The 26,479-nt window shown below is 36.3% G+C and overlaps 3 protein-coding genes across 4 annotated transcripts; all 3 read right to left on the bottom strand.

Moving 5' to 3' along the window:
- Nucleotides 1–5,359: 5,359 nt before the first annotated feature.
- On the bottom strand, nucleotides 5,360–11,160 carry LOC122093332 (equilibrative nucleotide transporter 3-like). Its single transcript, XM_042663642.1, has 9 exons — nucleotides 10,953–11,160; nucleotides 9,689–9,740; nucleotides 9,448–9,552; nucleotides 7,738–7,893; nucleotides 7,457–7,600; nucleotides 7,255–7,360; nucleotides 6,482–6,878; nucleotides 5,689–5,947; nucleotides 5,360–5,576 (listed from the first exon to the last, which is right to left on the bottom strand). The coding sequence occupies exons 2-9, from the start codon at nucleotides 9,728–9,730 to the stop codon at nucleotides 5,469–5,471; spliced, it is 1,317 nt and encodes a 438-aa protein (XP_042519576.1). The 5' UTR covers nucleotides 9,731–9,740; nucleotides 10,953–11,160; the 3' UTR covers nucleotides 5,360–5,468.
- Nucleotides 11,161–11,630: 470 nt separating this feature from the next.
- On the bottom strand, nucleotides 11,631–16,966 carry LOC122093333 (equilibrative nucleotide transporter 3-like). The gene is made up of 5 exons (XM_042663643.1): nucleotides 16,502–16,966; nucleotides 15,115–15,178; nucleotides 14,922–15,026; nucleotides 12,567–12,788; nucleotides 11,631–12,442 (listed from the first exon to the last, which is right to left on the bottom strand). The coding sequence occupies exons 1-5, from the start codon at nucleotides 16,654–16,656 to the stop codon at nucleotides 12,362–12,364; spliced, it is 627 nt and encodes a 208-aa protein (XP_042519577.1). The 5' UTR covers nucleotides 16,657–16,966; the 3' UTR covers nucleotides 11,631–12,361.
- Nucleotides 16,967–21,333: 4,367 nt separating this feature from the next.
- LOC122093334 (equilibrative nucleotide transporter 3-like) lies at nucleotides 21,334–25,748 on the bottom strand. Of its 2 annotated transcripts, none has more exons than XM_042663644.1 (10): nucleotides 25,602–25,748; nucleotides 25,048–25,111; nucleotides 24,853–24,957; nucleotides 23,995–24,150; nucleotides 23,724–23,867; nucleotides 23,482–23,587; nucleotides 22,920–23,089; nucleotides 22,671–22,831; nucleotides 22,168–22,426; nucleotides 21,334–21,744 (listed from the first exon to the last, which is right to left on the bottom strand). In XM_042663644.1, the coding sequence occupies exons 2-10, from the start codon at nucleotides 25,087–25,089 to the stop codon at nucleotides 21,637–21,639; spliced, it is 1,251 nt and encodes a 416-aa protein (XP_042519578.1). In that variant the 5' UTR covers nucleotides 25,090–25,111; nucleotides 25,602–25,748; the 3' UTR covers nucleotides 21,334–21,636. The 2 variants fall into 2 exon arrangements, with proteins under 2 accessions (XP_042519578.1, XP_042519579.1); XM_042663645.1 differs by having other exon boundaries at nucleotides 25,524–25,612.
- Between the last annotated feature and the right edge of the window lie 731 nt (nucleotides 25,749–26,479).

Here is a 26,479-nt window from a genome sequence, read left to right on the forward strand (position 1 = left end):
TTCCAGTACCAACTCTAGCCCACGGCGTAGCGCCGTTAATTCTGCTACCATGCTTGTTGTTTTCCCAATGGATTCTGAATAACCTAGAAGAAATTCTGCTTTATGATTTCTGAAAACACCTCCTATGCTTGATGTTTTAGTTTTGGAAGATCCATCAAAGTTCAGTTTTGCCCATCCAATATCTGGGTTTTCCCATTTGACTTGAGTATAGGTTTCTTTTTGTAATTTTCTTGACAAAACAACAATTGGTTTTTGATTTAGAACCCTTTGGCTCCTCAAAATATTTGAAAAATTAACAATCATTTCAAAAAATGGGGGAGAGAAGAAACAAAGAATCAAAGAATCAAAGAGAAGTTTTAAGATAATGTGAAGAACAGATTAAGAGAAATCTCTACTTTACCTTTGCGAAAAGAAAATCTTAGATCATGGGTTTATGGAGTTATGTGTATATATACAAACGATGAAAGGAATTTGCCACAGAGAAATCTTCAAGTAAAGCATGCAATTCAACCAGGTTTCTGGGAAGTTTTGATTTGAGAGAATTCTTTCTCCTATATAAAGCCAAACCCATTTGCTTAGTATTGAAAGGATGGAGTGGAGTGAAAGCAAGGAAGATTTAGTAGTTTGTAATGACACGACAAGGAAGGAAATCAGAAGAAGAAAAGAAAAGAAAAAAAAAAAGACTGGGAATCTCTTTGAGTTTTGGATAATAATGGTATCTGTGAAATGAGAGAGGTGTTAGAGAACAGAGAGGTTGAAGAAATTTCAAAGATTGAGTTGAACCTCTAACGGTTAAGTGTAACTGAGAGAATTTCAGATGGGGATATTTGGTTTTAAAGAAAGAAAACTAACTTAAACAGTGGTTTCTATGATCAGCGCCCATGCATGTCTCTATAGATTGCCCAACCTTGCTTAAAATATCAGGTTTCGTGTATTTTTGGTCCTTGGGAGAACTAAAGCCAATTTGGATTCGTTGCACATACGTTCACATGGACGTATATTTGAGATTCAACTTCTCTCTTTTACTTCCATGTATACTCTTCTTTACTTGCTGTAATTAGATCCTCTCCACAGGAATGGTTGGAGAGGGATTAGAAAGACAGGGGAGAGAGAGAGGGATACCTTGGTTTCTCTTGAATTCAGCTCCTCTTCGATTAATTGGGCACCCAACTAATGATCCAAGGATTGGGAAGACTCAGACATGGATCCCAATACATTGGGCATGTATCCCTAGATCCTCCCCAACCTTTGGATTGCTAATTGGCGCACCCAATTAATTGGAGAGGATCTTTTTCCATTTCTCTCTCTCTTATTGTCTCTCTCCTGTTTCACTTGCTCTCTCCTCTCTTGTGTCTTGTTGGTTCCTCTTTGGCTAAAGAGGATCTAAATCCTCACATCATCCTTGTAATGACAGAAAATGGGATAGGTGTTGGATCTTCTCATATAAGTCTTGGGAACGTCCGTGCAGAGGATATAAACTCAACTAAAACTAGTGCCAACAACTAGAGAAGAGAACAATTAGATATCTTCTTCTATCTACTACTTTTGTGGTTTTAACCGAGTACAGATATCCTCTCCTGTAGGTAACAATCTCACCCCATCTTATACACCATTCATATGGTGATGCTAGCCTTGAAAATGGGCAGAAGATCAAATCATGTCTGCCCACTTGGGATAGCCCCACCAAACAGCAATTTAAATCCAAACATTCTCAATTCGAAAACGCTGTTCCTAATCCGGTTTTTAGCTACTCCTTATAGGAATTAAGCCTCTCCCTCCCAATTCCACCCCTCCCTCCCCTCCCCCCCCCCCCTCTTTTTTTTAATTGGGAAAAAACTCATTTGAGGGGGTTTTTTTTTTCTCTCTCTAAAATTTATCAAAGCCACCAAGGAATTGACATGTATGTTCATGCTATTATGAAATTCAACTATTTTTTCCACTCTTCACAGGCCTAAAATTTCAAAACCCTATTCTTTTTTATTTTGGTAAATGATACATTTTTTTTTCACGTGACAAACTCTATTTTAACTAAAATTTCACATGTGAATAGAAACCTTAGGATATAGTTATCAACAAATTTTGAGTCCATACCCTAGTCATGTAGTTTGGATTGTTCTAATAATTTTTGTCCTTTCAAAATATATTTAAAAGTTTTTCTTCTTGTAACCAAGCTAAAAGAGCTTTAACCACCTTTTCCGTACCCTTCAAATTCTAATAAGGGTGTAAGTTTAGTTCAACCAGCCCAAATCCTCCTTAAGTTTAATTTGTGTATAACACAGGTGTCTATAGAATACGCGTATAAAACCCTTTTTTTGGATTGATACGCTAAATTGCAACTTTTTGATTGAACGTTCGAATACGACAAAAATATGTGTATTATATGCAAATTTACTAATTATGGCAAGGCCTAGGCTGGGGAGCATACTAGACTTGATATTCCTAAGCTTAGACTTGGATTTTCTTACTCTCTTGATGGCAATGGCACAGGTGGAGAATCAAGTTTCCTTGTATTGTAAAGTTTGGGATTTCTTGGACTATAATCCTCTTACATGCTTCCTTATTTATTTAATATACTTTGTTAATATTTTAGCAATATATAAATATATATATATATATATAGAGAGAAGAGAGAGAGAGAGAGAGAGAGAGAGAGAGAGAGAGAGAGAGAGAGAGAGAGAGAGAGAGTTTTTATATATACATATAGACCAAAATAAAAAGTAGTATAAGTGGTTTGGAATGTAATGTTATCCATACCTTCTATTAAATGTGCGACAAAAAAAAAAAGTTTTCTTTAAGAAATGAGAAATGACTAAGAGAATGTATTCATTTTTAATCCCACATTGAAAATTTAAGAAAGTAATGTGAAAGTTTATAAATAAAAGGGAGAGATGGTAGACTTTCAAAATTAGTTATTAATCCCAAGGGAATTGCTTAATTGGAAACAACCAACACTTTACAACTAAGAGGTCATAAGTTCAACACTCTTTAGACTATCTATAAAAAAATAATTATTTTTTGGCAAACCAAATAGCTTAATGATCACAAAGGGCCAAGCCTAACCTTCCTTGAGCCAAACAAGGCTAAGCTGTCTGGCTAAGCCTGGAGTTAAAGAGCCCATAGGCAAGGGGGGAGTGGGGAAGTGGGGGAGTGGGGTTCAAACACATGACCCCCTGCCTCTTACCCTAGACCTATAATTGGTAGCTTCCATTGAGCTACAAACTCATTCCAAAGTAAAAGTAGGTTGTAGTTTATGTAAGAACTCTCATAGGGGCATTATAGTAATAGTTCATGGAAGCTTTATGAACATGGATGACTTATTTTTCTTTATTGGTGTGATTGACATTACAACTAAGAGGTTCATATCATGAACCATTATATATAAAAGATCTCTAATCAAGGGTCTAGATTATCTTCCTTCAATTTAGATCTATGACTATTGTCTCATATCATGTCTGATACGGATATATCATTAATTAGAGGCCCGGATAATGATTCAACATAAAAGATCCTTGATTAAGGGTTTAGACCATGTTCTTCAAGTAAATTTTGGTCACTATCCATCTCGCATCTTATGCTTGATGAAGATACATTGTTGATCAAAGTCCTATATCATGATTCATTATAAAGCTTCCTTATCAAAATGATATATGTGATATAATAGCTTTTAATTAAAGAAACATAACCTTGAACCTTGATTAGGGATCTTTTAAGATGGATCCTGATTTGGGTTTTTGATCAACGATCTATCCTCATCTGACATGAAATGGGATATAGATAATGGATCTTACTGGAAAATATATAGTCTAGACCATTGATAAATGATCTTTAATGATGGATAGTAATCTAAACCTTTGCTCAATGATCTATCCTCATCAAACATGGTATGTGACATATAATAATGGTTCTTAACTGAAAAAATATGATCTGGACTATTGATTAGGAATCTTTTAAGATGAATCATGATTCAAGCCTTTGATTAACTATCTACCCTCATCAACCATGATATAGGACATGGATCATAGATATAAATTTAAGGATCACAATCTAAATCCTTCATCAGAGATCATTTACGATGGATTTTGATTCAAGCCTTGTATGAGATATGAATAATGGATCTTACCTGAAAGCATGTGATCTAGACCATTGATCATGGATTATGGAGAATCCTGACCTTGGCTTTTGATAAAGGATTTCTTCATTAAAAAAATGACATGAGACATAGAAATGGATCTTATCTAAAGGACATGATTAAATCCTCGATCGAAGATGATGGCTTTATCCATATGGATTCATGTGAGGTCGTAAAGTCATCCTCTTACCCTCTTTATTAGAGAGAGAGAGATTTATAATAAAGGTTTTAGAGAGAATCATGGGTCGAAGGGACTAGTGCATGTTATTTGGAATCCTGCTTCTATGTATACAGTAATTTCATGAGCCTTTTGAGTTTCAAGGGTTAGTTTTTCAAAAGGGATTGCTTGACCTATAGATATAGGACTTTGGGACTTTTTGTTTTTAATGAGAATCTGGGGCATCGTTTCTGTAGAAACTTAACCCTCAAACGATGCAGAAGATAATAGAAAAACTAGAAAAAATAACACACGGGTTTACGAGGTTTGACAAGATTACCTACGTCCTTAGTGGGATGAGATTCTACCTACGTCTTGTCGAGGCGCCCACACCAGTATTCCCTGGATTAAACTGTGACGGAATATAAGACATTGTACACCAACAATTTCATCTTTTATTCATGTTCTAAAAGGTTTTTTAGAATCGCCCCTTGTGCTTTAATTTACATATCTTGTTTTGATAATCATAGATCTGTTTTTCCACTTGATATTTTACCTTTCTTGGGGTTTTTTGTTTGAGATTTTATCTCTGTAAATCTTGCATTTTAGAGGCTTTGTATCTTGAGTGGTTAGACTCAAATCACTCTTTAAATAGTTGTAGTGGGGTATCTATTGTTATAAGGTTTGAGTGTTAGCCGAGACACTTGAGTGTAGTCAACCTCATTAAGTTGGGACTCATTTGTTGTTATTGTTGTTGGCTGAAACACTTAAAAGAGTGTGTCGTGATTGGGGAAAATAAACCACAATTGTAGTAAGCCAAGTGTGTGAGTGCGACTTGATGGTCGGTAGTATATAGGAAAGATTGCCTAACCACTCTAAATTGCGTGCATTGTCTTTTTTTCCCTCTTCTCACTTTAATTTGTTGTTCTTATGTAAGCTCCCCTTGTGTTTTTTAGTACAATAGTCATTCGTATAGTGAAGCATACAATTATTTTTCAACAATTTGAATAATAAAATGAAGACCTTATATGCAACTAGATTTTCATTTTCTAATCAAACAGTGCTGTTGCTCATTCTTCTCCCCCAAAAGCCAAGTGGAAGTATTTGTATTTCTTGCACAATGTAGGAACAAAGACTTGCCATCTTCAAAAGTTGCTATAATGATTTGTTTAGAAGCTAATCTCACCAGCCTTTGCCTATCAGCCACAACCAATCAAGCAGTATACCTAAAAATATACCTCCAAGAAGGCACAATACAAGCAAATTTCCCAAGGCATTTTGCTCTGGGCCCTACAAAATAGAAATCTTAGAAATTTCAGTAAGATAAAACAAGAAAAGAAAAAAAAACCATCCAATGGAGCACTTCAGAACTTAGGATGATAATCCAAGTAAACTAACCAACCTTGTAGCCTTTGGGTGCAGCAGTGAGGACACAGACAGTCAGGTAACCATTGGTTAATCCCAGGAAGGATGTCAGCATCATCATCCATCCTTCATCTCCATATTTGGCAACGAAGTAGAACGCAGGGATGAGTAAGAAACGAGAAAGAGTTGCAATCATTAGGCCTTCTCTAGACTCCAATTTTAGGATTTTTATGAGGGGAATGTATCTTCCTACCAGATCCCAGACATTATACAAAGCAATCAGAACAAGTGGATACCTGAAAAACAACCAGATACCACACATAAGTTGCATTTTATATATTTAATTTATTTTTTTTTGTGGGGGGGGGTGGGTGGGGGTGGGGAGAGAAGGGGCTCAGGAGATCATTCTTGTCAATAAGAAGTTGGATATTTTGCCTAGGGAAACCCCCTTTGTGAAGCAATTGCTTTCTTAAGCTGTCAACCTGTTGAGCATATCAGAAGTTTTAGAAATAATGGGAAGCTTAACATCAAGCTTCTCAAATGAAGTATAACTTAAGAAGGGTGCTTAAAGGATATCAAAGTTATTCAGTAAATCAAGAAACTTATTTCATCGAATGGCATCACAGTAGCTGCTCTGTATTCAAGATATAATAATGAATGTCCATAATAAGAAATAACAAAAATTAATATGGAGACCATTTTATCTTTTTGGGACTTCTGATAACTAAATGCGATTCCTAGTATTTAATTGTTGAAAAATCAGTGAGATAGATAAATAAATAATCAGTGGACTAATCCCGAGAACAAAAAGTTTGTAAGGGGGGACTTACCATGAACCCAGGCTATGAGATCCAGTATCTTCAGATAAAAACCCAGGGAAGATTGACAGTGTCACTACGTATATCAGAAAGATGTCAATTGCATAATCTATGTTCTTAAAAAGCAACTGTTTGTTGCTCAGACGATCCAATACTTCAGAGTCTTCTGCAGCGTGCAGAGATTCCAAAAGTTGCGTATGTTGTATGTCAGTTGATAGAGAACTGGAATATATTCCTTCACCTGTTTTTATGTGAATTCCACCAGCAGCAAGGTCAGCTGAAACTGTTTTTGACCCTTCAGATGCTGCCTTTGAACGATAGTACTTTACTATCGGTAATTTGGGGAAGACGAATGCATAGAGAATAACACATAGCAGCTCAAAAAGTGATGAAATGGAAAAGAATAACACTGCAGAGGGAGTAACAAAATATTCATTAGTAATAATAAATTTAAAAGGTAGTGTTTCAAACACATATATCCGTGAGATATGTAAATATACTAGTTTTCTTCAGATCAATGCATTAAAAAGTATACAAAGTAACATTGGGTACACCAAATAAGCCTAAGCATCTTCTATGAATACCCAATAACCATAACAATGAAATTAGATTCCTGAATGAAGAATTCTGAAACATGGTAACTAACTTCCTTAACAAAGTTCCCAAACTCATACTCTTCAATGAAAATAGACACCAAGTCCTTTATAAATTTATTGTAATCTCAATATGAATTAGTTCAACCACTCTAGGGCAATGAAGTTATGATTAAGAGATATGTTACGTACAAGCACCCTTCCGGAGACCATTCGTAGAACTCTCGAATGCTGCTTTTGTGATCAATCTCAGGGCGGAGGTTAGAGCCCCTGATGCAGCCATACCAGCAAGAAAAGACTGCAGGATTTACAAAAACATTTGCAATTCTGACAATATGTTGTGATAAACTTAGGTAAGATTTATTGCAGATCATTAAACTGGTAACCTCCATACTTGGATGAGTTCAGGATGCATGAAGGAGAGGTCCCCAAGCATTCCACCCTGGACATGAGCATCAGCAACCCCAAAGGCTCCCATGACGGCACAGATACCAATATAAGTCCATAGTCCTCCTTTTCCTGATGTGGCTAAATCCAACTATCACAGAATGGAAAAAAATATGATGTGCTCTAAGCAATGATGAAATGCATTAAATGTGAATTACCAAATCTAACTGGTAGAATTTTAGAATATCTTGGATGATAAAAATAAAACATAGGTACACACATACTTACAACTATAACCAATAGAGAACTTATGAAAAAAAGGATATATCCAGTTAAGTTCCTTCTTCGAGTATTGATCTTTGCCTCATTGTATGCTAGTAGGGTCAGTGTTCCAAGAGCAAAAGGCTGATACACAAGGATAAGTACCCTTGCAGGGTGGTAGTGCTGCATAGGAAAAGCAAGAAACCAAGGTGGCAACTTTGTTAAATGAGTTAGGGAGAAACAATGCATACTTTAAGAAAATATTGCAAATGGTAGTTATGCCCTAAAGTCACTTTACCATTTTACCCCATCTTCCTATATTCAATTAGTTGCTAGGGACTAGTGGATTGAGAAAATTGCTCACCAACTCTTTCTCTATACTGGTCAAACTAAAAAGCCATTTAGTAGTAGAGCCAAGATAGCAAAAATGGGTATTTACATTTTAGGTATCTTCTATATGTTTACGAGTTCATATATTGAAGTGCGATTATGATGGAATTACATCAAATGGTTTCTAGTATTGTTCAGTTGATCAACGGGTTTCTTAGATGTCGGACTTATTCAGTACATTGGGATTTTAATACGTTCATTTTTACAGTGGGAGGAATATCTTCCTTCCTGTGAAACTCTCATTGATAGAAATGTCATCTATCACCTATGGTGACTGAGACACTGGCTTATAATGAAGACGCCAACAGATTCATTTAAGAAAACAGGTGAAATTGTGTGGGGATCATTAACAAAGCAAAACAAGCTGACCATCAACCCCCTCCCCACCCCCTCCCTCCACGTCTCACCCTTTTTTTGTTGGGGAGGGGAGCACAACCTAGTATTTGGCTGTTGGTTGGAAATACAGTAAGATAGAGTTTGAAGAACATGATTTCTTATACACATCCACTTTCTATGGCTTCCTTGGATATAGAACCTATAATAAAATACACTTGAAATATGGCAAACACAACATTTTCCAGGTCCTCCTAACCCACAAAATAGGAATATATTGAATTGGAGGATGTGTTCTTGTTGGAGGTTTCTATCTAGGGAGACTCACATCATTGATAAACGAGAACCATTAAGGATATCTTAGGTTGACTGAGCCATTGAACTATCATTAGGCACCCAATCAGGAAGAAATAAATAAAGATGACACTGGATGCCAGCAGCTTTAGACTTTGATGGTGATTCTTGACCCAGGAAGCCAATCAGTTCACAGCAATCCCTCACACCCCGCCCCCCCAAAAAAAAAAAAAAAAAAAAAAAAAAAAACTCTGCTTCCCTCCAGGTTTCTGGCTGAGAAATCAGAACCAGTTGGAGCTGGGTTCGGGATCAGATTGGATGATTCTTGATCAAAGTTAAGCTGGTTTTCAACATTGACAGAAAAAAGATGGATCAGCAAAGAGAGGGGCTAACATGTGTATTTTTCTTACGTTAAGATTGCTTAATCTAAAACCAATTTATATTCAGGTTGGCTATTCCCAGCCTCATCCCATCTGACCTGATCCTATGTGCTTCATTCCCACCTTGGTTTAAATGAACCAGCACTACAACGTAACCCAGCTGCTAGTTCATGGAGTCTCAGTATTAGAAGAGCTAGGATTAGGAGCCCTGAAAGTGCACAAAGACTAACAGTGCATCGTTTACATCTAGTACAAAGCCACAACCATATAATCAGTCAAGTAGACAATTCCATGGCATAAATCATAAACAAAGAATCAGAAGCTGAAAAGGACCAAATACCGGGAACAACTTGGTGTAGTAATCCACTATCGTCATCATACTATTGTATGCGAAAAGGCATCCATTACCAAGAATCCAGCACACTAGCACTGCAGTATGCTTGCCCTAATGATGAAAGAAAATGGGTATCAGAAATTGATTCAAAGAATTCATTACCATGCAACACTCCATGTCCAAAAAGTTCATCTACCAGCATAAAGCAACTTTTTTCTCAAACAACTAAGTTTTTTAAATCACAAACCTCAAGTTTAAGTGGAGCCTCATCTCCATCGGTTGCCATCATTACTGTTCAACTTCAAACACACCCAGAAGCAATGCACAGATCAAAGTTAGATGCATAATACTAGAAGTCTTAGCCAACTTTTCGACTAGAAGTCTTAGGCAACTCTTATGAAGCAGCTTCCTCAGTTTAGAAAGGGGAAGAGGATATTGCATTGGAATATGGAGTAAAATTAGAATGGAAAATTCATATGATTAGATACTTCATTTCATGTTAATAAGGGCACCTTTGTAACTAGCCACATCCCGCCACAAATCTTAGGTAGAAGTCTCATATTCATAGGCCATATATCAGAATCAGAGGGCCCTGCTACAACATACCATTAGGCTACAACGGTACAACCTAGATCTAGAAATCTTAACTAAAAAACCCTAGATCTAGAAGTCCATTTCATAAAATAACAATAGGGAAAAGAATGCTACCCAATTGCGTTCATAATGCCTAGACACAGGACACTTCAAAAAGACACTTCTGCCCCCTAGTTGGATGCTTGTGCATGCACTCCCACTGGCCCAGGAACTGATGCAGTGGCCACGTGACCAGGTAGCGTTCTTTCTCCCAATAAAAATCTATCATTGTAAACTACCATTTAGTAAATGCATCAAGCTTTTTGGCATACAAACCTGAATATGATGCAACAAAGCTTTGCAAATTCATTTCCTTCAGGTCACATAAATCAAATGCCAAATTGGCTGATAAATCACTAGTAATGCACGGTATATGCCCCATTAAGTGCTATGCATTATTAATCTCCATGACAAGCAAAATTCATATTAGAAATGAATTACAACAGTTATTTGGACATCACAAAATGCATTTTCAAGTATTCTACAAACAAAGCAAACAAATTACCAATTTTGAATTAAAAGATGAAGTTACTTCTCTGAATGATATTCACCATCCTTTAAAAGAAAGACTTTTGAGTGAACAGATGAAGTTATTTCTTTTTTTAGGGGGATGGGAAAAAACAAATAAATTAACTGATAGAGAATAGAAGAGTAACAGAAAGAAAGAGAAACTCTGTTTCAAAACCATCCCTGTAAATAGTTGACTTAACACAAAGTAGAAGCTGGGTTTCTCCAGAAACTAAGAACTACTTTTAAGTCTTCAACTATAAATGATGCATAAATTAACAAGAAACAGAAAGGATATCATCATTCAGAGAAAGGGGGAAATTGGGAGGGTAAAAACAATCTATTAGAGAGCAAAGAATGCAGAAACTAACCTCTCTGGAAAAAATTGGTGATGTGAGATGCTTGGATCACATAAGATCTTCGATCCTCTCTCGGTCTCTGATCTTGATTAACTGAAGAACGGAGCAATGCCCAGAATGCTACGAAGGAGGTCAACGGAGTCTACTGTTTCCGCTCTTCAGGTGCTGATGGAAGATATCCTTTAAATGATTAGGAGTCCCGACGGGAAGGGCCACATTAGTAGATATATTAATAAATTAATAAGTATAAATTGCGTACTTGCTATGTCTCCATCTCCTTAGAGAAATGAATACGTTCTTAAGCATCTGAAGCTATCTTAGATAAGCATCTCACGTGCTGATTACTGCAGAAGGAAGTCGGGAAAAGGGCTCTGTTCACCTGCACATCCGAACCACTGTGACTTCTTGAACGGTCAAAAATCTGTTCAGTAGAGTTACCTTGAATTGAGAACTGATGCGAGATCAGATTCTTCAAAGTCACTTGAAATTTTTTATCCCTCATTTATGTAATCCTTTACATGAGAAACCAAGAAGACAGATTTCAGAAATCTCTGGGTAAAGTCTTTAATCTTGGAAATCCTTCGCTCTATTACCAAACCAACCCAACCCCCCAAAATAAGAAGTGATTGAGATTTGCGAGAGCTCAAAATGTATTAATGGGTTTCCTAATTGCAGATGAAAAACAGGACAAACCACCAGAAAATTCTTTTGCTTGATTTGAGCCTCCCCTTTTTTCCTCTCCCTCACAGAAAAGGCAATCCCTTCTTTCAGTTTTATAGATGGACTTTATCCAACTAATCTGAATCAAACATCTACATATACTAGCAGCAGAGCTTAAGAAGAGATGTTTAAACCATGTATATTAAGCAGTGGACAAATTACAGTTTAGGCAATGGCTCATAATTAAATGGGATATGGCCCTGGCAAGGATAAGAGTATAATGGCAAGACTAGATTCATGTAGCTTGGATAAGCCTTCTTTGTTAGAACCAACATGTAATCTCTCTCACATAGAAGTAGGCTATATGGAACTATGGGTTCTTGTTCAACCAAGTTACTGAATCCACTGGTCATTCCCTGCCACCTTCAAAGTTGATCTTTCCACTTTGATAAATGGAAGAATTCAAATATATTATACAGTAAAATGATGACAAGTAAAGTGAAACCCAGCCGTTGGTGTGGAAATGCCATTGTCTTCACATTATTCATGTACATGGAACATGACTGTAGAATCCAGTTTCAATCAAGTATGCTGTCCAGGAGGCACTGCAGCTAATTACATCTTCCAAGCTTCCATTTCATTGTCGTGTGATAAATCACTCCTAATTATAAACAAAACAGACTTCCTTTTTGACAGAAGATGCTCCAATTCGTGATTTAAAAATGCGTATCATCTCGCCAAATGTTGCCTATGAGCCACATCTAACCCAGCATTACCTCTGCAAATATGTCTCCAAGAAGAAATAATACAAGCAAATTCCCCAAGGAATTTTGTTCCAGTCCCTACAAAACAAAAACCTCATAAGTTTCTATACAAGTTAAGAGTCATTTGAATTTTTTTCTCTTTTCTTCTTAAACAGATTGTTTTTGGACATGATAATTGTCAAGGTTATACAGAGTAACCAACCTTGTAACCTTTGGGTGTTGCAGTCATGAAACAAACAGTGAGGTAACCATTGGACAATCCCAAAAGGGATGTCAACATGAGCATCCAACCGTGACCTCCATATTTGGTTGTGAAGTTGAATGCCGGAATAAATAAGATACGAGAAATAATCGAGATCAATAAGCCCTTTCGTGACTTTATCATTAGGCCTTTTATGAGGGGGACATATCTTCCAACCAGATCCTACACATTATACATTGCAATTAGAACAACTACATACCTGAAAGACCATAAGCAATCAATGAGTTGCATGGAAAAATAAAGAAATCCTATGCATAATAAGAGAAATAGTTTCAGTTTGGTCTACCATATAGCATGTTTAAATTGCTTTATACTTGTGGATCAGTGGTTAAGATATTGTATCTTAACCACAATGCCGGATTTGGGGGTTGAGTTTATATATCTACAGGTATTGTCAGAGAGCAATAAGAATAACATCACCTTAAAAAAAGACTGAAAATAAATAAATAAACAAATATTCAAGCAGTTACCATGAAACCAAGCTATGATAGCCATTATCTTAAGATAAGAATCCCGGGAAAATTGACTGTGTCAGCACATATTTTAGAAAGAGGTCAGTTGCATAATCTATGTTCTGAAAATTAATTCTTTGTTTGTCAGACGCTCTAGTAGTTTTGGATCTTCCTTCATCTTGTCAAAATTCCAAGATTATATCAGCGGATTGACAATCTCGTGAAATTATTTTGTCCTATAAACATTAAATGAAGGAGGGGATATACTTGGCTTGGTATTGTTTGAATGCCACCAGAAGAAAGGTCAGCCGCAACAGTTTTTGATCCTTCTAAGGCTGCCTTTGAATGATAATACTTCACAGTTGACAGTTTCGGAAAGGCGAATGCATAAAGAACACATAGCAGTTCGGAAAATGATGTGATAGCAAAGAAAAGAACTGCAGTAAATGGTAATGTAAAAACATTCATTAATCAACTTTCATAAAGTTCAGACATAGGAGAAGGTTTTCACTTTAGATTTGACAAAGAATGACACTAGACTGTTGTATTAGGAGAACTTAATCACCAGAGCCACTGTCAGTATTATGTATCATTCACTATTTATCATTCTGTGATCAAAGACATATAGCTTCAGCACCAAATGTACTCTTCCACAAGAAAATGAAGTGGAAAAGCATACTGTTAAGTTTGTCTCGAATTCTTGAACCGTTTTGAAGATTGACCCGATCCGACATATTTTGGTGGCGACCCGAATGGGAATTATTCTGAGATCTGTGATGGAAGCAGAGGGGTTGGGGTCGACCCACGTTTTTGGAGTATATATAATGTATTGTTGCTTGTTGAGAAAGTCATTATATTCTAGGGTTTTCACGCAGCTAGGGTTTCAGGGCGAGTTTTTCCTCGCCGCTGCTAGGGTGTAATTTCTCTTCTGCATAGTGAATCATCTTCTTCTTTGCCTGAGGATGTAGCACACCACCCTGGTGTGTAAACCTCGTTAAATTTCTGTGTCGTACGAATCTATTGTCTCTTTATTATTCGTGTTTCTTGGTGTTTGATCTTACACATCCAAATAAGTTCCATTTTCTTGTATTGTTCTTTACTTCATTGTATGCAAAGTATTGAAATGGTTATAAACGCAATACACTAGAGTGAGTACCCTTGAAGGGTGGTATGTCTGCACATACAAAAAAATGCAGAAGGCCAAAATTTTGTTAGATACACAACCACCAAGGAACAAACAACCACCCAAATTCAGAATAAGTATGTGCAGCAAGCTAAATGAACCAACATTTTCTCCTCCTTCCTGTGTACTTGAGCATTAACTGAATAATCCACTGACAAAACAACCCATTGACGTCTGTTTTTTTGTTCAATAGGGCATAAGCACAATTAAGTAGCAAACCTTAAATAACAGAAACAAGACTTTGTGCATTGATATCTCTTTTCGATGGTCACATATCCAACAGGACTTGAATATTATTCGCGGCATCTTTCAGTATTTTCATTTTGGATTTAGTGGGGAATGAGTTAAACAAGAGGTACTAAAGCACAAAACAGAGTTCAGATCTACTTAATTGGATCAGACTTGATTGGAGATTCTTTTAGAGTTAAGGATTGGTTTCTAACTTTCCAACCCAAAAGTATTACATGATTCTCCAGACCACTGACACACTTGGTTAGTCACAGTTCATGTAAATTTATCTTTTCTATATGAGAGAAGTCATACAAGCCATTTTAGGTCATATGAAGAACTAGAATGGCAAAGAAATGACTCATGGGATCATACATGTTCCCAAAACATATATACTATGAAAAGATTACAGTGAGGGGGACAATTACGTACCAGAAGCAATTCCATATAATAATCTCCTATTTTCAGCATAATGTTCCAGGACATAAGGCTTCCATATCTAAGAATCCAACATAGTACCAATGCAGCATCTCTTCCCTAAAAATCAGAGCAAATTGGTATTAGAAATATCAAATTCCTTCAGAGAGCATACAATTAATAAACTAGAAATTTAAAACTCATATACCTCAATCTTGGATGGAGCATCATTTCCACCAGGTGTAGCCATGGTTGGTCCCCTTTGAAAGCTCCTACAAACAATGCAAAATCTACATTATCTCACTTAATACTATAAAACTTCGGTAACTCCGACAAAGCAGCCATCTTACTCTAGAAAGGAGATGAGACCATGCATCAGGGTTCCCAATAAAACAGAGTAAAAATTATATTCTTTACTGTCAAGGTGATGAAGCTGATAGGAAACTACAGACTATCATCACTACAAAACGGAAGACTACTGCACATGTAATGCATCCAAATGTAAAGATATCTTATTGAGTATAATCTAGATCAAAGAACCCAATTCATAAAATTAAAGAGTTCAACTCAAGGAACCCATTGCCCACAAATAAGGCCATGGAACCATGGCATATGCCTTTGCTATTATGAAAGAACTACACGTCATCACTAATCTAAATCAGAACCCTATGATACCTATACTGCAAAAGAAAATTTTTCCAAGAAAAAATATTTGATTAAATGAGACCTGCAGAAAAAATTCATACCCAAATTCCGTAAGGCTATGTTTGGTTGTAAGGGGAATTAAAGGGAAGGGAAGTGAAATTTTCATACTTAAAAAAGAAATATTTATAATCATTACCCCATGTGATTGTATAAATTATTTAATTTTTTTAACCATATTTAGTAATGATATATTTTACATATTATAGCAAAGGGTTATGGATGCAAAGTAAAGTGAAATTCTATAACCAAATATGGAATGATTTGAAGTTAATGTTGAAGTCATATGGGTAATGATTACAGATATATTTCTTTTTTAAGTATGAAAATCTTGCTTCACTTCCATTTAAAATCCCATTGCAACCAGACGTAGCCAAAAGAAAATCTCAAATGATGCAGATATTTGAGCACAGAGACAATTCAACAACATTAGGAACTCAAACCATGCACATGAACTGCAATCGTAAAAGAAGGGGAAGAACTGCTTCAATAAATAATACAGATTAAAATAAACTCAATGCAGATAATCTTCAATACTCTATCGGGAAACTCAACAACCCCACCCTAGTCTAAAGTTGTGGTAGATTTGTGGGTGAACCCTTCACTGTAAGTGAAGGAAAATCTTGCCATTAGAAAGTAAGAGAGAAAAAGAGGAGAAAGGATGAACATAAGAGAGTTCTGGCCTCGACTTGATTCTGAATCTCTTATCTCCCAATCCCAAAAGATTCCTAGCTAGACTGAGTTTGTATGAGATGGTCTCGTTGAATTTATAGCCTTGCTCTTCCTTCCTCCTCTGATCTTTCTTCCTTCTCTTCAGGAATCCAGGTTCATATGGGCTTCACAATAATCGCAAGTAGAAGAAAAGAGAGAAAAAAGGTTTAAACGACTCTTACCTTGTATAGAAACTTGTGAAATTCTTGTTTTGTGGTGAACAGAACAAAATGCTTTGGGAAATTTGCTTGTATTCTTTTTTCTTGGAGGCATATTTGCAGGGGTAATGCTGGATTGGATGAGGCTCATAGGCAAAAGTTGGTGAGATGATATGCATTTTTAAGCCACGAATTGGATCATCTTCTCTCAAAGAAGGAAGTCTGTTTTCTCTAAAATGGAGTGATTCTTCACTACAAGACAATGAGATGGAAGTTTGGAGTTCACCCAAAAAAAAAAAAAAATGGAAGCTTGGAAGATGTAATTGGTTGCAGTGATTCCCTTATGATAGCTGGAGAAACTAGCAAGCTAGAAGAAGAGTTACAGAAAGGAAAGATTTGAAAAACCCGCCACTAGCAAGCCAGAAGAAAAGTGTAACAGAAAGGAAAGATAGGCTATCAATACTGAAATTACTGTTACTGCACAGGATAAGAAGAGAGTAATAATGGGAAGAAGACATTGAGTGACCAGTGAGGAATTAATTTGAATCCCATCTCCCCTGTTTTGTAATTAAAATTATCAACTACCGACTCACCTTTTTGCAGTTTCCTTTTCTATCTTTGATCTTAATTTATGGCGAAAGGTAAGTGTCCATTAAATGTCAAAAAGAAAAAGAGAATCCTTTCTATATTGGTTTGTCGATATAAATGAGAATTACATGAGAAAAAAGATTACAACTTTAGCTTAATTCTTTTGTTTTAGGGAGTGGTTATTTTCATATTTGATTTCCATTGTATTAATTGTACTCTGTTGGACTGGAATCTATTTAGTAACAAAGAAAAATTGAAACCCAGAAGGCGAGAGAACCTTGAATTTATGAAAGAAAAATTAAAACTCAGGAGGCCAGAACCTTGAGTTGTTGGAACATTGGACTCATTACATGTTTCTAACAAATTAAGAAGCTACTAATCCTACTACAATTAACGCATTAGATTCAGAAACTTGAGTTAATAATCTGAGCAGAGCCCCTGGTCTGGTCACTGGTGAGATTACTGGGGAGTTTTCCTGACCCAGTACTGCTTTCTTCCATGGTTTTAAAACTAGATGGAGGCGGATACCAGAACAGATTCCTGCTTTTAGTGGTGTTTTTTACCTCATGTTCCAAGTATTGGTATCGGATCAGCCATATCTGCTGAGACTGATATCTGATACCTAACCTATCCGGAATCCGGATCAGTTTTCAGTATTAGTCTAGGGGTAAAATCATGATTTTAAGTATCTTCGATACCGATACGATACCCTTCGATACGTATCTTAAATTTAGCCAATCGATACGATACATGAAATTTTTAAAATCCTTTTGTATCGATATATATCCTACAATACATACCGATATGCATCAATACACCACCAATAGACATCGACATGATACGATATGCCTCGATACGACTATGAAAATTATAAAATTGAGGTAAAATGTACGTTTTGGTATGTATTGGTACATATCGGTGAGTATCGGTATGTATCGATCGGTACGTATCGGTATATATTGGCACGTATCGGTGAGTATCAATATATATCGGTACATATCGTTGAGTATCAATACGTATCGGTGAGTATCGGTATGTATCGATCGGTATGTATCGGTCATATAATGGCCAAGATGGGTAATTTTTCAGAAAAAAAACACGATTTTTTGAAGGGTTTTTGTTCCAAAGTTGCTATCAGTCATATTTCTCTCTAACTAAAGTGGAAATCAAAGTTGAGAATAAGGATTTTACATTTATGGGACAACTACAAACCTTGAATTCTTAGTACGATACCCTCAATTTAGTGTTTATGCATAATACATGTTATCAATAGTTTTTTTTTAACAAACTCTTTATGCAAAAGTGTTTAAAAAAATATTTCATATCCATTTATGTGTGTATCTTTAGCGTATCTTAGTGTATCTTCGATACGATACGATACTCTCCGATACGTATCTTAATTTTGGCCGACCGATACGGCAATCGATACCGATACTTTAATCCTTGGGTAAAATAGTAAAAAAATATTTTTTTCTGTGAAAGGTAAAGAAAAAAGTGACCGAAAAATTGGTATCGTATCAATATCGATGGATACCGATAACTAAATCCATGGAAGCAATTGAAGATAATTTGCAAAGTCCTTTCTTTGTATCAAAAGTAGTCTGGTTTTTATTTATTTACTTTTTTATTTTTATTTTTATTTTATTTTTATTTTCAAGAAAAAGCCATTACTTTAGATAAAATGTACATATCGACACTTACATTTCAGCACTTTGTACGCCCAAGTTTTCAAAAGCCTGATACATGGGGAGTCACTAACAAGACATTGGGTTTTAGAAAAAAGATTGTCCATGGTCAGCCACCTACCAAAAGTATGCCAATGCCACTTCATAAAATTATCAACAGAGATTAGGCTGGAGAGTTTAGATAAGTTTGTTAAAATTATGTAGAAAACATCTTCTTTGAGTTGAAATTTCTGGAGCCCGATTAGAAGTCCCATTGCCGCAACATCAGTACCATCTCCTGTCATGACAAAATCAGCAAGAGAGAGTAAGCAATCGGAATGAGAGAAAACTGATAGTGCCCAACCAGAAATGTTTAAAGACGTATCGGTAACAGATGTTATAAAAATAGTATTAGGAGGGTGTCCTATGGGGGTAAACTGTGGAAACTGTGGGAAATTCGATGGCTGTTTCATTGGTCGATTTTTTGATAGGTGCTGAAATGTTGATGTCCAATGGTGCACTTGTTGGATGACCGTGCAAGGTGAAAGAGAGGCAATCCCTAAAGTAACCTTGTTTCTATGCATCCATAAGAAATAGTACGTAGTAATTAGTACAATAAAGAAAGAGGTTAATTCAGACAGAGTCAGGTTGCTGGAATTATAAAGATACATAATTAGTCGATCAACAGATGAAAAGGGAAGGCTAGATGGTTGAAAACCAAGAGGACCAGAAGCCCAGATTCTTTGAGCAACCTCGCAGGAGAAAAAGACATGAAAGAGATTCTGGATTTTATTCAAAAATATTATAGTCGTGTGGCCCTTGTGCTAGCATGGGGCCAATGGGACAGGTGCCCTTGCATCCAATAGTTTGGGTGGGTGGTGGGGGGTTGGTCATTTCACCACTCATGTTTGGAGTCTGGACATAGGAACATAAGATTGGATAGCGTTCGTTCTTTTCTCAAAAGAAAAAAATCAAGAATCTCGAGCAGACATGTATTTAGGTATTGAGATTGGATCGACTATAGGCCAATATTGATAAAGCCTAATATTAAATCAGTGGTATAAAAGCCAAAGAGGGAAAAATAGTAAAAAACAAATGTATCAAAATCATTCGAGGGCAAAAGCATCTGATCCAATCCAACTCAATACAATTGATCGATATCATTGGTGAGTCTAGTGACCGATATCAGCACCAATTCCCTCCCTTAACTAGTTATTGTCACTAGGAGCCACACAAGGGACACAATGGGGTCAAGGAAAGGACCATACTAATAGTTATGTGACTAGATGTCTCATGATCAAGTCCCTCTACTATGGGAGAACTGCCAACCACCAAGGCAAGCCCTAGATTGACGATAGGCTTATTAAGGTGGACCATCTCATTGTGCCAAATAAAACAATGACGTGGCAACTTTTAGGGTTGGATATCTAATTATATATAGCCTTATTTAAATCAAATGTCTTACTTATATCTACATTTATTTCCATATTTGCCTAATGTATGTTTAAAGTACTCCGATCACTATTGTGCACTCTTCTTTTTGCTAACGATGGGTATCAAGGCCTTCAGTTTGGCTAGTCCACGGGCCCATATTACCCCCACAACTGCAAATAGGGTCTCACTAGGGTCCCACTAGGGTCATATTAGGGTTGGATGAGAACCATTCAATTTTTAGTGAAAGCAATAAATAGTATTAAACACCCCGTGTGAGTGGCCCCAAAGAGGTAAGAAGAATCAAACACACTTCCGATCACTATTGCGCACTCCCTCATAGTCTAGATTTGTATCATGACTATCAATTGTAAATTGTAATAGGTGTACATAGTAAACCCTTCCCAATGGAAATTCCAAAAAAAAAAAAAAAAAAATACATACATTTACTTAAGATCTTAAAATTTGGATGAGAAAAAAAACTTATAAAAGATAAAAACTCAACTTTAGCATAAGACCCCATATGCTCCATGAGGTTAGCATTTTTATGATTTCCTTGATTTCTTATTCTTGACGTTAAGGGTTTCTCTCTTACATGGAAATAGGCTATATTATGTAAAGGTTTTGAGTTTTAAGCACCCAATAAGGCATTCCTTCACTTTTGTGTGTGTGGACTAATAACTTGGTAGAATCAAGTCATTGCAAATAGCTTAGCTGCTTCATAGCAATGGCGTTAAAGAGTTCATATTCGGACGTAATACAAGTAAGACGCTGTGGCTTGATTGATCTATATAATATATCAAATAGACAATCGACACCTTATTATAGTCTGTTGTTCTAAGTATATGACTGATTGGTAATGGTATGTTAAGTTGACACTCGCACTTACTATAATTAATCATATCCATCAATCTTTTTGCATTGATTCTTACGCTCGTCCTTGCTTGTAATATCCATGTAACTGACCCCATTAAGTTGGGATAAGATTTTATATGTTGTTATTGTATACGACCAAGGTATTGAGTCCACTGGTCATTCCCTGCCACCTTCAAAGATCTCTTATGTCGCCTATCAGGTTTCATGGCCTATGAGCCTATAACCTCCCAAATATTTTACAATCATAGGGTAGTTAGACTTTGATGATTTGGTATGGTTTTGAACTGTAGATGAATAGGAAATCAAAGTAGTGACCATCAATTGATCTTTCCAATACCTGAATTGAACCATTCAAATACATTCAACAGTGAAATGATAACAAGGAAGGTAAAACACAGCCATTGGTGTGGAAATGCCATTGTCTGCACATTATTCATGTACATAGAACATGACTGGAACATTCGCTGCAGCCATTTACATCTTACAAGCTTTCATTTCATTGTCATGTATTGATGAATCACTCCTAATTTTGATGGAAGAAAAACTTCTCCTTCGAGAGAAGATGCTTCAATTCATGGTTTAAAAAATATCTGTATCACCTCACCATTTTTTGCCTATGAGCCACATCCAGTCGAGGACTACCCCTGAAAATAAGCCTCCAAGAAGAGATACTACAAGCAAATTCCCCAAGGCATTTTGTTCCGGTCCCTACAAAATCAAATTCTCATTAGTATCTATACAAGTTAAGAGTCATTTAAACTGTTTTTTTCATTCAAAGAACTGCGCTTAGCGCCCGCCCCCTCCCCACTCCCCCCTCCCCCCTCCCCCCTCTCATGAAATGGCTCTGCTGCAATGGATGGCAGAGGGTCCGTAGTACCCAAAGCACTGGAGCGATCCACTAGCCGGGAAGGAGCCTAGAAATGCCTACTACTACACCACACTACACTTGGCTCTACACATTTACAGAGCTAACCCCTGTTCAGTGCTGCCAGTGCTAAGGGGGGCTTCAATCCTTACTCCTTATCCCCATCTCAGTCCAAGCTAACGGGGCCTTACTTATTCTCGGAGGCCGGGGGGGAGAGATTGCTTTGGAAGGTGATAATTGTCAAGGTTATACATAAAGTAACCAACCTTGTAACCTTTGGGTGCTGCAGTCATGATACATACAGTGAAGTAACCATTGGACAATCCCAAAAGGGATGTCAACATAAGCATCCAACCTTGATCTCCATATTTAGCTGTGAAGTAGAATGCCGGAATAAATAAAAAACGACAAAGAGTGGAGATCATTAAGCCCTTTCGTGACTCCATCATCAGGCCTTTTATGAGAGGAACATATCTTCCAACCAGATCCCAGACATTATACATTGCAATTAGAACAACTACATACCTGAAAGACCATACGCAATCAATGGGGTACATAGAAAAATAAAGAAAGCCTATGCACAATAAGAGAAATAGTTTCTCTTTGGCCTACAATGTAACATGTTTAAATTGCCAATATCTTAACCACAATGCCGGATTTGGGAGTTGAGCATGTATATATCTACAGTTACTGTCATTGAGCAATAAGAATAAGATCACCTTAGAAAAAGACTGAAAATAAATAAATAAACAAATATTCAAGCAGTTACCATGAACCCAAGCTATGAGTGCCACTATCTTCAGATAAGAATCCAGGGAAAATTGACAGTGTCAACACATAAATGAGATAGAGGGAAATTAAATAATCTATGTTCTGGAAAATTAATTCTTTTTTTGACAGACGCTCGGATCGTTTTGGATCTTCTTCATCCTGTCAGAATTCCAAAAATTATATTAGCAAATTGGCAACTCGTGAAATTATTATGTCCTATAAACATTAAATGAAAAAGGGGACATACTTGGCTTGATATTGTAATGCCAGCAACAGCAAGGTCAGATGCAACAGTTTTCGATCCTTCTGAAGCTGCCTTTGAACGATAATACTTCACAATTGACAGTTTGGGAAAGATGAATGCATATACAAGAACACATACCAGCTCGGAAAATGAAGTGATGGCAAAGAAAAGAACTGCAGTAAAATGGTAATGCAAAAATATCATTAATTGTCTTTCATAAAGTTCAGATATAGGAGGAGGTTCTCACTTCAGATGCGACAAAGAATGAAACCAGAATATTGTATTAGGAGAACTTAATCACTAGAGTCACCGTCAGTCATATGTATCATTCACTATTTATCATTCTGTGATCAAAGATCAATGCTAATTTAGTATAGAAAACTGAAGGGAAAGTTAGTACACCCATTCAAAATACTCAAAACTATTGTTTCATAAGTCATTAGTGCTCAAATATTATACCTTGTCTGGGATCTATTGATTGAATTTATTCTTGTTAACCTTGATATATATGTTATGATTCTAATCAAACTATTTTAACTCCAAGAAAAAGAGATAAGGTACATACTAGCTCCTTTGCGAAAACCATCTTTATATTTATCGTAGGCAGCTTTTGTAATTAGCCTCAAAATAGAGGTTAGAGCCCCTGATGCAGCCAGACCAGCAAAGAAAGACTGCATGATTCACAATAATAGAAGATTCAACATCTAGCAATATGATTCAATATATTACTAAAATTTTTAAACTCAATACATTACTAAATTTTTTTTTAAATTAAATTACGAAAAATGAAATATGCAAACTCCCTACTTGGACCATCTCGGGCGCCATTAAAGAGAGATCCCCAACCATTCCACCCTGAACAAAAGCATCTGCAATTCCGAAGCAAGCACTAAGTACACATATGCCAACAAAAGGTCCAATTCCCCCCTTCCCAGATGTAGCTAGATTCACCTATAACAAAATCAAAAAAAAAGAAGGAAGAATTAGAGGGCCTAGAAGAATGAAAGGGGGTAAGAGTGATCAATAGGAATTATCAAAACAAGATCTTGGAATTCAACACTATGGTGGGAGTACTTACAACTAGAACCATAAACGAAGCAATGAAGAAAAGGATATATCCAAACAAGTTTCGTTTTCTTGTATCGATCCTGGCCTCATTGTATGCAAGTATTGAAACTGTTGTAAATGCAAAAGGTTGGTAAACCAATGTGAGTACCCTTGCAGGATGGTATGTCTGCACATAGAAAGAAAAGCAGAAGGTCAAAAGTTTGTTAGATACAAAACAACTAAGGAACTTACAACCACATAATTTTAGATTAAGTATGCCCTGTAAGCTATATGAACCAACATTCCTGGGTACTTGAGCAATAACTGAACGATCAACTCACAAAACTATCCATCCTCAACTGTTTTGATGTTCAATAGGGGATAAGTACAATTTATAGTAGACCTTAAATAGCATAAATAGGTCTTTGTAAATGATTCTCTTTATGTTTAGATGGTCACAAACCCAATAGGACTCGAATATTATTCGTGACATTGATCCTTCAATATTAATCTTGGATTTCTTGGGGAATGAGTTAAACCAGAGGTACTAAAACCACAAAACACAATTGAGGACCTACTTATTTGGGTCTTGTTTGATTGGAGATTCTTTCAGAGTTAAAGGTTGGTTTTTTAACATTGCAACCCAAATTATTACATGATCCTCTAGACCATTGACACCCTTGGTTAGTTACAGTTCATGTAAATTTTTCTTTTCTTTTATGATAGTAATAGTTAAATCCCCTGAAGTGATCAAAGACAAATAGAGAAATCATGCAAGCCATATTAGGTCATATGAAGAACCAGAATGGCAAAAATTTGACCATTGGATCAGGCATGCATCTGAATGCTTATACCATGAAGAAATTACAGTGAGGGGACGAATATATACCGGAAACAACTCCATATAATAATCTCCGATTGTCAACATACTGTTCCAAGACATAAGGCTCCCATATCCAAGGACCCAACATAGAAACAATGCCATACTTCTTCCCTAAAAACCAAAGCAAAACAGTATTAGTAATATCAAATTCCTTAAGAAACATAAAATAAATTAGAAACTTAAGAACTTAAAGTCATATACCTCAATCTTGGATGGAGTACCATTTCCACCAAGAGCAGTCATAGTTGGTCCCCTCTGATAACTCCTACAAACAATGGAAAAATCATCAGCAACTCCCATTAAGCAGCCATCTTACTCTAGGAAGGAGATGAGATCATGCATCAGAGTTCCCAAGAAATTCTTTAGTGGCATTGTGATGTACACACTATCATCACTCCAAAATGGAATCCTGCTGCTCATATATTGCATCAAAATGTGAAGATATCCTATTGAGTATAATCTAGATCAAAGAACCCAATTCATAAAATTAGATAGTTCAACTCAAGAAACCCATTACCCACAAGCATGGATCATCCATGGCCTTATTTGTGGGTAATGGATTCCTTTATCCGGGGAACTCAACAACCCCACCCTGCCCTTTTCTCCTTCCTCCAGCCTCCACACTAAAACAATATAAGAGGAGAGTGAAGAGATGGGAAAAGTAATAGTGGGTGAACCTTTCACCATAAGGGAAGGAAAAGCTTATCCTGAGAAAGAAAGAAGAGAGAATAAGGGGATAAAAAAGATGAACATACAAGATTCTTGGTCTCTGTGATTCTGAATCTATTCTCTCCCGATTCCAGAAGACTCCAGTAGCCTTTACTTCACTTTATTTTCTTTGTTCTTCCTTCATCATTGATGGCCTTTAAAAGGGGGAAAAAAATTAGACTCCTGATTAGTATGATAGCTGGAGCCACTAGTAAACCAAAAGAAGAATTACAGATGGGTAAGAATTCAAATACCCATTTTAAGAAATAAAGGCTGGAAAAAGAAAATTGAAGAATTATAATATGATTCAAAGAAGGACTATATCCAAGTTTATAGAGCTTCTGAATCGTTCGATTGGGATCAAATGAAATTGATGAGTTGAGTTTGCTTTCTATGCAGCCACATTGATTTAAACGATAGGTATTCCTACTTATTAGGATATTAGATTGAAACTTTCATGGAAACTGGAGACGAAATAATATCCTTTATTTAGTTGCTTCTGTTACAACTTACGACAGTCTAGCGGTCCCAAATTAGGAAAGCTTACAAGTCTATGGAGCGAAAAATATTTGGATCCTGGATCAAGGTTCTAAAATATGGGAATTTTTTTTTTTTTTAATCAGTAGTTATGAGGATTTTACCCTTAGACAATATATGTGGATCAGAATCAAGATTCGTCAAGGCCGATATTGATCATTCCGTTTTACACTTCCTAAAAGAATTATCACTTAAGAACCTTGCAAAATGAAAGTTTCATGCACGGTTTCAAATGAGAGAAAGAAGTGAGAAATCCTCTTCTCAACTTTGACCTCCTACTCTAGGTTTTTCTTTCTGTTACTTTGGAAGTAGCTGATTCAGCTTTTCAACCACTCGAATTTTTGACATTCTTTTTTATTTCTCATCAAACGAACGACATATTCTTTTG

Source organism: Macadamia integrifolia, chromosome 11, assembly GCF_013358625.1.
Source record: "Macadamia integrifolia cultivar HAES 741 chromosome 11, SCU_Mint_v3, whole genome shotgun sequence".
Lineage (NCBI taxonomy): Eukaryota > Viridiplantae > Streptophyta > Magnoliopsida > Proteales > Proteaceae > Macadamia > Macadamia integrifolia.

What these genes read in the sequence shown, in the direction of transcription:
- LOC122093332 (XM_042663642.1), bottom strand. Translation starts at nt 9,730, where the DNA reads ATGATGGCAACCGATGGAGATGAGGCTCCACTTAAACTTGAG. An exon ending in ACTACACCAAGTTGTTCCCG is followed by an intron (nt 7,894 to 9,447) that starts GTATTTGGTCCT and finishes TTTCCTATGCAG; the next exon opens with CACTACCACCCTGCAAGGGT. An exon ending in GTTCTCTATTGGTTATAGTT is followed by an intron (nt 7,601 to 7,737) that starts GTAAGTATGTGT and finishes ATTCTGTGATAG; the next exon opens with TTGGATTTAGCCACATCAGG.
- LOC122093334 (XM_042663644.1), bottom strand. Translation starts at nt 25,089, where the DNA reads ATGACTGCTCTTGGTGGAAATGGTACTCCATCCAAGATTGAG. An exon ending in CTTCGTTTATGGTTCTAGTT is followed by an intron (nt 23,868 to 23,994) that starts GTAAGTACTCCC and finishes ATTTTGTTATAG; the next exon opens with GTGAATCTAGCTACATCTGG. An exon ending in CAGCACCCAAAGGTTACAAG is followed by an intron (nt 21,745 to 22,167) that starts GTTGGTTACTTT and finishes TTGATTTTGTAG; the next exon opens with GGACCGGAACAAAATGCCTT.
- LOC122093333 (XM_042663643.1), bottom strand. Translation starts at nt 16,656, where the DNA reads ATGCATATCATCTCACCAACTTTTGCCTATGAGCCTCATCCAATCCAG. An exon ending in ATGCTCCATCCAAGATTGAG is followed by an intron (nt 15,027 to 15,114) that starts GTATATGAGTTT and finishes TCTGATTTTTAG; the next exon opens with GGAAGAGATGCTGCATTGGT. An exon ending in ATTATATGGAATTGCTTCTG is followed by an intron (nt 12,789 to 14,921) that starts GTACGTAATTGT and finishes TATAATGTGTAG; the next exon opens with GATCTGGTTGGAAGATATGT.